The sequence below is a fragment of the Amphibalanus amphitrite genome, unplaced genomic scaffold, assembly GCF_019059575.1.
Source record: "Amphibalanus amphitrite isolate SeventyFive unplaced genomic scaffold, NRLGWU_Aamphi_draft 001166F_arrow, whole genome shotgun sequence".
In the NCBI taxonomy this organism is placed as follows: domain Eukaryota; kingdom Metazoa; phylum Arthropoda; class Thecostraca; order Balanomorpha; family Balanidae; genus Amphibalanus; species Amphibalanus amphitrite.
The window spans coordinates 1,182-11,686 of record NW_024882660.1 but is presented as its reverse complement, the minus strand read 5'-3'; the positions used below and the strand labels follow the sequence as shown (position 1 = coordinate 11,686).

Below are 10,505 nucleotides of genomic sequence, written 5' to 3'. Positions count from 1 at the left end.
GTAGCCGTAGGCAGCTCACCGTATATAACCGCATGCCTACCTGTCTTTGGACTTGGCTCTGCACTTCTTCCGTTTTCATGGAACACAAAGAAATTTCTCTTGTGTCAGTCGGTGACGGATATTCGAAACACATAAATTTGGATTGACGTGTCCAATTGTTGTGTGATGGGGTACGAGGTCGTGCTTTCGCACGCCAGGGATAAGACCAAAAGCAAGGTGTGAATTTATAACGTCTACAAGGTAGGAGCACCTTATGTTCAACCGAATAAGTAAGTGCCAGCTGTCATTTGTAAGTACTTTACTTAGCAAGCTTAAGATCTGTCAAGCACATTTAACCCTATTCCTGGCGGGCTCCGCCGGGACAAGAAACTGGCGGGGGGGGGGCCGATTCGGCCCCCCTTCAGATCTCAAAAACTACACATCGCAGCGACAAACGGTAAACGGCATCGGATACGCACGGTCAAGATCTACAATTTTTACTAAGGTCATTTTCAGGTCAGGTCAAAGATGACGTCACAGGGGTCGAAAAAGTCAAAATGGCGGCGCTAGATATGGAGAGAGTTTTTCTCGAATAAGTTTCGAATTAATCAAGATAGGAACAAACTAAGGGCATCATCGTGATCCTCTCGTCAATCCGCATCGAATGATATATATGTTGACCTCGAAAGGTCAAGGTCAAAGGTTGACCTCAGGTCACGTGACCTCGAGGTCATCATGTATATCATTCGATGCGTCTTGACGAGCTGAACACAACGAGACCATCCACGCGTCTGTATCTTGTTCCTGTACGGAGTTATTGGCCAAAAACCTTTGGTGACCTTTGATGACGTCACATGACCTCACAGCTGCCCAACAGCAAAACAGACCTCAAGGTAGTGAAGGTTGATCGTATATGAAGTCATGTATGGTATATGGGGCCATTCCGACCCGTTTTAGGGGTAAAAACAGGGAGTTGATTTTCCCCCCATTGACTTACAATGGGGAGGTCGCGAAACTGACTTGACCTTAGGTCACCGATATCGAAATTCCGAGATGTACAAATTGCACATACTGGTACCCTAACTAAAGCCTGACGAGAAGAAATTGATCGGTCAAAAACTCTAGCTCTGGCGTGATTACAAACTTCTGAGGTAGGGTCACCAAACCGCCTCTGGTGACCTGACCTGAGGTCAGATCAACTCAAAATTTTCAGACATGTTGCGTAGAAGCCTTTTAGGAAAAGTCAGAAAATTTGAGCTTCCTAGCTCAACGCGTTTGGGAGAAATAACCAAAAAACCTCAGGGGGGGGGGGGCTCCTGAGGCCCCCCCCCCCCCCGCCAGGAATAGGGTTAAAACCCGCACAACCGCAACTAGTTATATCTTTAGTGAATTACTGCGGTAAGTCAGGCTCTGTTCTCGCGCTGGATAACGATCCTCCTGCTAACAACTTGGTTACACGGCCGCAGCGAAGGCGACGCTCGTGGCGACAACCAGCGTGTGCGACTGCTCCAAGGCAGTCGGGTGACTGCCGCCTGACGGACCGCCGACTGCTCAGTCCGCAGACATGGCGGGGATTGATATAACTCCCGACGAACTTGAACGGATACTGCAGCTGCTCAGTTCTCCATCAGCCGGCGACTTCTTCGGATCCGTGAAGGTATAGCGACAAATTGATTGGACAGTTTGTTGACTGGAGGTAGGAGCTGGGTGCTATTAGCTATTAACCCGCGCCCCACTGGGGGGGGGGGGGGGCTATTCATTGCCCCCTCCCGTTTTTCTGCAATAACTTCCAAACCGCTTGACATATTGACGCCAAACTTTCAGTACCTTCGGCTACATCAATTTGACACCTTGTGTCAAAATATGAGTTTCGTAGCTACCATAGGTCGGCCGGAAATGACGTCAGAGTGACGTCATGTTCGGCCGATTTCGACGCAAAACATTGAACCACGGCAATCGCTCCCAAGAGCTCAGTTTTTAAGCTAGATCCAATTCCTTTGCATGAGAGGACTCAGCATAGATTGCGCTATCAAACTTAAATCTCAAATTTTCAAAATTGTCAAATTCAGAAAATTATAAATAATAATATTCAAAATTTATATTTTTTGTTTTTTTCAAAAACTTTTTGACTTTTCGAAAAACCCGGAATATATGTGATAGATTACATGCTTATAATTTACTCTAGCAAGTTTTAGATAAATATCTTTAAAAAATGACCAAGTTATACGCATTATTGCAAAAAAATACAATAATAAATTTTTCAAATCAATTTTCCAGTACGTATTTGACATCGTACATTAATATAAATAGTACCATCATGTTCCTGAGCTCAAACTGCATCCAGTAGACACCTTTTTGTTGAAAAAAAAAAATTAACTTCAAAATTTGACCTGTTTTGACCTGAAAGTGACCTGACCTGAGCTAAATTCAACACAAAATGACCTCGAATGACACAAACGACATCAAATTGACATGGTGACCTGACCTTAAAAGGTAAGAGGTTCAAACTTGCACACCATGTGTAAAATTGATGAGAGAATAGTCGTATCAAGTTTCTACGCGCCGCGGTTTTCCCGCTATTCGCGAAAAATCTCAGGGGGGGGGGGGGTGGATATCCCCCCCGTCGGTGCGCGGGCTAAGTTTTTGTCAAATTTAAATTGAAGAAGTAACACAAAAATAGGTGTTAAAATAGTCAATAGTGAAGTGTAAAGAAATCGTTTACTAGAAAATAGAACCGATGTACGCAAAACTTAAGTAACATTCCAACTTGTCATCAATTTTCAAAGTTGACGCGCGAATAATGGCCCGACAGCAAACGTCAAATATCATTCAGTGAACGATCAAAGATCTGAACCATTTTTCTTCATTATAGGAGCCTACTCTGAAGTCTATGAGCCGAACCGAGCTCGCCGATTTGCATCTCAGTCTTCTTAATTTGGAGCGAGCTGAGGAAGAGAAACGACAAAAAAGTGTGCGAGAAGACGCTCCACTGGAATTGATGGTCCATCAAACGCTGCTGGATGAGGCCATTCTGATGGACAAATTTAAAAGACGCATCAAAAAGCACAGCATAGAAATAGGCAACAAAGTAGTCATCTCGGCTCATCTTGTAGATCCATCTAAATATGACCCAGAAGAAGACGGCTTCCTGCTCTATGCCTTACCTGGCAACACTGCTGTGGTGACTGGGGTCACGGAAACAGAGATCGCACTGTCATACTCACGCAAGCCAGAGCTTCTTAGCATCGGAAATTCTGTCTACATCAACTTGGTAGGCCATTCCGACTACCATCAGCTGTCAGCAGTGCTGCGCTGGCTTAAAAATGTCGACATAGGGAATACTGCCACAACACCTGCCGCAGATGTAGTCCGAAAGTTATTCGCAGAAAACGAGACATCGTCTGCTAGTTATGAGTTGGACACTCCCGATGTAGCACCACTCACCTGCGTAAGTAGTTCTTTGAACCCTTCACAGCGTCAGGCGGTGGCTCTGGCGCTCCGGGATCGGCCGCTGACCGTCATCCACGGCCCGCCCGGCACCGGCAAGACCACCACCGTCGTGGAGGTGATCATGCAGCACGTGAAGCGGGCTCAGCGCGTGCTGGTCTGCGCGCCCTCCAACAAGGCCGTTGACAACGTGCTGGAAGGTGTCTGGAAGCAGATCGTGAAAGCAGACTTCGGTCTGAGCATGAATCGCGTTATTCGTCTTGGGCAGCTGGAACGAATGCAAGCAAATCTGAGAGGGTTCTCATTAAAGGCTCGGATGAACAACTCAGAGGAACTTCGTATGCAGTCGGAAACAATGACAAGAAAGACCAAAATGGTCAGAATGTTGAACGAAGCCAAGGTGGTACTGAGTACTCTGACGTCTGTGCGCAAAGTGGAGCCCATGGTTGACGATGTGTCCCGGTTCGACCTCTTGGTGATCGACGAGTGCAGCAATGCGACGGAGGCCGCCTGCTGGCTGGCCATCCCGCTCGCCAAGAAGGTGATGCTGGTGGGCGACCCGTGCCAGCTGCCGCCGACCATTCTCAGTCAGGAGGCGGCCAGCCGCGGTCTGGCCGTCTCGCTGATGGAGCGGCAGATAAAGCTGCATGGTGAGGGTATCGTCCACATGCTGGACACCCAGTACCGGATGCACGCAATGATCCAGGAGTGGTCCTCGCAGAACCTGTACGGCGGCAGGCTCAAGGCGGCACCGACAGTCGCCGGCCGCCTGTTGACTCATCTGCCCAGCGTGCGGAGCACGAATCAGACGCAGCCCACCCTGATGCTCGTAGATACAGCTGGCTGCAGGCTACTTGAATCCCAAGACGCCAAGACCAAGTCCTACTGCAACAAAGGCGAGGCGAATCTCGTGGTGTGTCATGTCTCGTCGCTGGTGAAGGCCGGACTGCCGACTGACTCCATCGGCATCATCACGCCGTACAAGCAACAGGTGGGGCTGATCGCTGGCCGTCTGCGCAAGGCAAATTTGAACGTGGAGGTGAACTCTGTGGACGGGTTCCAAGGTCGCGAAAAGGAGGCCATCCTGCTCTCTCTGGTGCGCTCCAACCCGCGCCGCCAGGTGGGCTTCGTGGGCGACCGGCGGCGGCTGAACGTGGCGGTGACTCGCGCGCGGCGTCACCTATACGTCGTCTGCGACACATCCACCGTGTGTCAGGATCGCACGATTCGCTCGCTGGTCAGTCACCTGAGGAGGAATGGAGAGCTGCGTGAGACCAGCGGCAAGCTCTGTCCGCATGGCAAGGCCTGCCAGGTCGTCGAGGACGACGATGACGTCGACGATCTAGGTGTCAGACTCGGAGCGACAAACCTGCTGCCGTAGGACCATATGCGCGAGGACACCGCTTGATGCCCGACGCTTCTTGTTCTTTGTTAGTCGCTGGCTAGGCGGCAATCTGGTTCAAAGAGAATGGCATACGTTAATGAAATTTAAAAGATAAAATCTCCAAAGCTGGCTGAGCATGAAGTGTTCATAAAATTTAGAAACTTCACTCAACGTAGTAAAGAAAAACGCATTTAATTCGATGTGCAATACGCATTGACGTGATCAGCAAAATGGTGTTTAAAGTTTTACTCATTCCTTATTGGGACATAAGTTATAGGACCGAAACCTAGGGCACGTTCTATCGAAGTTTGGAAATTGTGAGCCACAAACCGCTTTTATATTGATCTAGAGCCATACAATTTGTACAGTTGTGAAATTTCCTATAGGTTGACCTAACATCCAAATTTACTGTTTCTATAAGTACCGTATAGGAACCTATCGTCAGGGGTCGTGTCTCATTGTCGTCTCATTGCTGTCCTCGGTATGGAAAAAAGTGGCCGTGCGATGTTCACTAATAGAATTTTGAAAGAAATATTTGCTTCTTCCTCAAAGTCGTAATCCTTGAAGTGTGGTGACAACCCTCGGACGGCGGGCGCAGTCCGGACGGGCGAGAGGGCCGCCCCCCCCCCCCCCGGAGGCAGGCGGGGCGACCGGGCGCGCCAAGGGGGAGGCAGGGCGGCGGGGGGGGGGGCTCAGACGGATGCCGAGCCTCTCCATATCCGAGCCACGTGAATCAAGCACCGCCGCCACCCAGCCGTGGTGCGCCACGATGAGAAAAAGCCTGACCCGCCCCCAGTACCAGGACCGGTGCTCCGGTGCGGGCTGGCCGCGTCTCCAATTATGAGCAGGCCCCTGGCCTCCTCCCGCTCTCGTACGCCAAAATGAGGTGACGAATCGAGCGGAATCTGAATCTCCTCGAGCCAGAGCCGAACCGTGACGGGGACGGGACGCCGAGGCCTAATTGCGATACAGTGGGCAATTGTGTTTAGGAGTTTGGTTAGAGAGGTCCGGTCAAATCTGACCACTGCCTGACGGACTTTTCCTCAACCGGCTCATTCCCAGAACTTGGCAGCAACTGGGAAGTTTCGCTCGGTCGTTTGGATTAAAGGGACTATCCCACCTTTAACATGGGGTTTGAGTTGAGATAGCCAAGTTTGCGGCGAGGTTCAGAAACCACTATCTATCTAGGTTGTAACCCCCGCGGCCTCTTGGTGTTGAAGAAATTCGTTCCCTTCATTTGAAAATGGGCCTTGTACAAGGCCCTATCTTCAACATGGAGCGACTGTTAGTGTGACGTCACCTCGTTTAGTCATTCTGATTTAAATGGGTTTGTTCGTTGAAAAAATCGCTTAAAACTTGGTCTGAACTTTGCTGTGGTGCCTACATGGAGTAAAAAGAATCAGCTTTATGACAGTAATGTGGCCTGGGGAAGGAGGTAATTTTGGGCTGTGACGTCACATATTTGAAAGTTTGTGTTTGAAATATGGGAAGCCTAAGATGTTTAATGAAAAATAAATGCCAGAACCGTGTTCCTGGTCATCCAATCTATAAAGTCGGGCACAATTTAACTGGTTTTAACAACATTTTAGAAGGTGGGATAGTCCCTTTAACCCGCGCCCCAGTGGCGGTCTCCGCCAACTTCGCCCTAGTGGGGGGGGGGGGGGGGCATATGTTACCACCCACCTCTAACTGAAAAACTAAGAGGGCTATAGAAAGACGCGGTAAAAAGCAGTCGATAACTCTCAATGCGTACGTTTGAAAGTATTTCAGTCATTTCTCATCTTAGAGCAATATTGGGGTCACCAGAGGTCATCAAATGTCAAAATTTGCCAATTGTCATTATATTTTTCAGAAAACATGCCGTTATCTCAGGAACTATGGTAGCAGAAAAACGAATGAAAAAGCAATCGGTAGCTTTTGAACTCTTCTTTTGATAAGGTCATTATCAAAATTGACCTCGGGTCAACGGTTTAGCCTCCAGAGGGCAACAACTCCAAAAATAGCTGTTTTTACGAGAAGTGTTTTTCGACAATAACTTTCCACTACAAAAAGCCACGACGTTTCTATTGCCAGAATCGTGTTCCTCTCGCCGAGACGCGTCGAATGAACTATAATTTGAACTTGAAAAGTCAACTTAAAAATTTGACCTCAGGTCAAGGTCATGACCTGACCGGAAAGGTCATGTTGCATATCAATCGATGCGTTTCAACAAGACAAACACAATGAGATCGTCCCCAGCGTTTTATCTCTTTCCAATCGCGAGTTATTGGCAAAAATATGTTTGTAGCCTCAAATGACCTCAGATGACCTTTCTAGAAGCTATCAGCAAAAATGACACCTGGGTCATCACGGGTGGTCCAAATCATTGTGATTCTGAAATATTTGGACTGTTCCTATGCGTACACACGGATCTAGAGGCATTTTCATTTTTCTCCATTGACTTGTAATGGAAAGGTCACGCCACCGACCTGACCTTAGGTCACGGATATAAAAAATTCCGAGATATACAAATTGTAGGCGCCCATAACAGCATGCAATCCACCAAGTTTTAAACCTTTCTGACAAACACTGCAGGCTGAACATGATTGCAAACTTTTTTAGGCTGGGTCAGTTAACTTGACCTGGTGACCTGACCTGACATGACCTGGGGTCAAAAATTTCACACATTGTCCAAAATTGATGTACCAAAAGCTACCCCAAGCGGCGCGTCGCTAGCGCCGCGGTTTCTTATTCACACGCAAAAAACGCGACAGGGTGGTAAAACATATGCCCCCCCCCCCTGGGGCGAAGGTTAACGCTGTGCAAGCCAGCGTTACGGCGGATGTATATAGATACATGGGCCTGATCCGCCTTTAATGTGACTATCCCACCTGCGTCGTTTTTGTTACGTCATCAAGGCAGAGGCGGAGCTTTTCCAGGGAACTTGGTGCTGAAAAAGTTGTCAAGCATACATACGATGTCCGATTGTTAAGTTGAATTAAGTGCTGCTCCGAATCGATTCTTATCATTAACAGAGGCAATACTTTGCATTATACAGACATTTCAAAGCTCCTCAATGCGAAAAGAAATGATTTTTAAAGCAACAAAGTCTTATAAATCAGCTGAAATTGATGGGAAAAAAACGCTTACCACTTATTGGTAGGAAAAAATGGCAAGTTAGTAAAAATTTGGAATCCCATGAAGTTCTGCGCGTATGATCCCCTTAGCTTATGTAGTGTAATGCAGAGTGCATAGCCATGACCAAGATTATGTAAAAGGTTTGTAAATAGTTAAATTCGCACTGACGTCATGAAATCTAAGAAGCATTCAAATGTATCAGTCCCCTAAAAACAAAAGTTGTACTCTTCGAAATTAAATATTTTCAAATCCAAATAGCCAGGGATCCCAATTAGGCTATTACCAACTCAAAACTAATGTAGAGATGGGATGGTCACTTTGTCTCGCTTCATGTCCCGGAGCTCAGCCCTCTGACCTGCCGGGTCCTCGCCATCGGGATAGGCCCAGTGTGCGCCACTAGTGTCATCTGGGGTCAGTGAGAGCAAGCGTGCGCCTTTCCTACTTTGACTTGGTGGGTACAGGAATCGTTGCGCAGTATTGCGGTATATTACAGACCGTATGAAAACCCAGTCCGTTTGCAAACGGCCTGGCCCAGTCAGGCCGTTTGAAAACGGCCTGAAAAAGCCGGCCGTTGGCAAACCGCCTGAAATATCAGGCCGTATGAAAACGGCCTAGGCAGTTTGAAACGGCCTAGACAGTTTGAAAACGGCCTAGTCAGTTTTCAAACGGTCTGGCGAAGTACAACACCCTCTGAAGATTGAACTTAATGGATCCAGGTTGGTCGATGATCAGGTTGCATCCATGTGAATGCTTGCGCATTCCATGCCGAATGACTCGTCTACATACGTCGAACATTTTCTTACTGTATTGATGCTCGGCCCGGCCGTTTTTCGACAATATTACTAATTATACAAGTTCACGGTCCGCCTGTGTACGGCCATCCAGTTGATAGAGCCTGGTGAAGCCACTACTGGTGTGGTGAGGTCTGGTGAAACGCATCACTACAAGACTCACCGATTATTTTGCGGCATAAAACGCCGGAACGCGCAATGGACATCAGAGTTCACATCAGTGGCGCGGGAACCGCGGGGGAGGGGGCTAGCGGGGCTGAGCCCCTCCAACTTTTCGGCTGGGGGGAGGGGGGCTCGTAATGTATTTGAGCCCCCCCCCCCCCCAGCTGGAGGAATCGAAATCGGAAATCTACCAACATAATTTCATAGATTCATACATAGGCGCGGGAACCGGGGGAGGGGCAGTGGGGGAAGCTTGCTCCCACAGCTCTGGGGCCGTGGGGGCGGTGCCCCACAACTTTTCGTGAGGTCAGGAACCGTTGGAGCAGCTTGTCCTCCCCAAATCAGGGGTTGTGGGTCACAAAGGAAGAAAGCATGTAAGTGAAACATCCACCTCTTCCACTGGCTCGGCAACTCATTTGGCAGATTAAAACCTATATTCCAGGCTGCCAAAACGGTAGTTTCTTCACTCAGCTGAGACGGAATATCTGACTTTTTTTTTGCAAATATTTTCGTTTTTTTTGTTGAAAAGGCCAAGGTCTGAAAAATAAGTGGCCTAAAACCGGTGAGAAAACTAGATTTGGGGGTACCCTAGGTTGATCTTTATTATGGTTCAGCCCCCCCCCCCCAGTCTGGAAGAAGTTCCCGCGCCACTGGTTCACATTAGAGTCCTCACCGCGCCCGGTCGACCGCCGGCGGCTGGCCGGTGGCGTACGCCGGCAAAGCCTGACCATTGCGGTGGAAGGCGAAACTTTGAAGTCGGGGGAAGCCCGGGTCGACCGGGCGCTATACGGGCCGGACCTCAGTTCTGCTAATCTCTTCCTGACCAGGCCTGCATTCGTATATCGGGAAAATCAGGGAGAATTGTCCGGAACTAGCGAGAATCATCGGGGATCACGAACGGTATCGCGATAACGAGACATGTTGAAGATAGGCGCTCAACAATAATTTTCCGACGGAGAATATCTGAGTGACAATATTTTTCCGGATGCCGAATGCACCTCAGGATTTCATGGTGCCATGTAATGTCATGAAACGGTCGTGCTTCGACAAACTCAACATTGTCCAGCTGTAACTTTATGCAGACCAGGGCCTCGTTTCATAAAACTCTGCCGTAACTTACACCTTTCCGTAATTCACACCCTTTCAAACTACGGAGCGCAAATGAAGCGGTTTCACAAAGCCACAACTGGAATTGTTTACACCTCCGTAACTAAGCACATTTGCGTAGTTGCCGTAATTTATCAAGCGTCCTACAAATTACAATTTCGTGTCAACACTTATTTTTTACGAGAAATTATAAAACAATTATGTTGAATTTTAATCTTAAAAATTATTTATGAAAAAAACAAAATTGATATTGATGACCGTCCCTTATTAAATAAATATATTGAAAACAGCAGAAAGCCAGCTAAGCAGAAGTGCCTTACTACGAAAGTGGCGCGGCGCGGCGAATAAACAAAATTCCGATAGCTGCCACAAAAGGCGACTGGTACAGAAGATTTGCAGTTTCTTTTTCTCATTTTGGCTGTTCTTTCTTCTTCACCGGGCTCAACATGATAAAATATATTAAAAGTTAGCTTCGAATCTTCACATTAATTCAAATTCACGCAACATTTTTGTGCGTA

At 47.9% G+C, this 10,505-nt stretch overlaps 1 protein-coding gene across 1 annotated transcript; it reads left to right on the top strand.

Annotated features, from left to right (window-relative positions):
- The first annotated feature begins 1,543 nt into the window (after nucleotides 1-1,543).
- LOC122370759 (DNA-binding protein SMUBP-2-like) lies at nucleotides 1,544-4,807 on the top strand. The gene is made up of 2 exons (XM_043346647.1): nucleotides 1,544-1,636; nucleotides 3,455-4,807. Exons 1-2 carry the CDS (start codon nucleotides 1,544-1,546, stop codon nucleotides 4,805-4,807), a joined length of 1,446 nt encoding a protein of 481 aa, XP_043202582.1.
- Nucleotides 4,808-10,505: the final 5,698 nt, after the last annotated feature.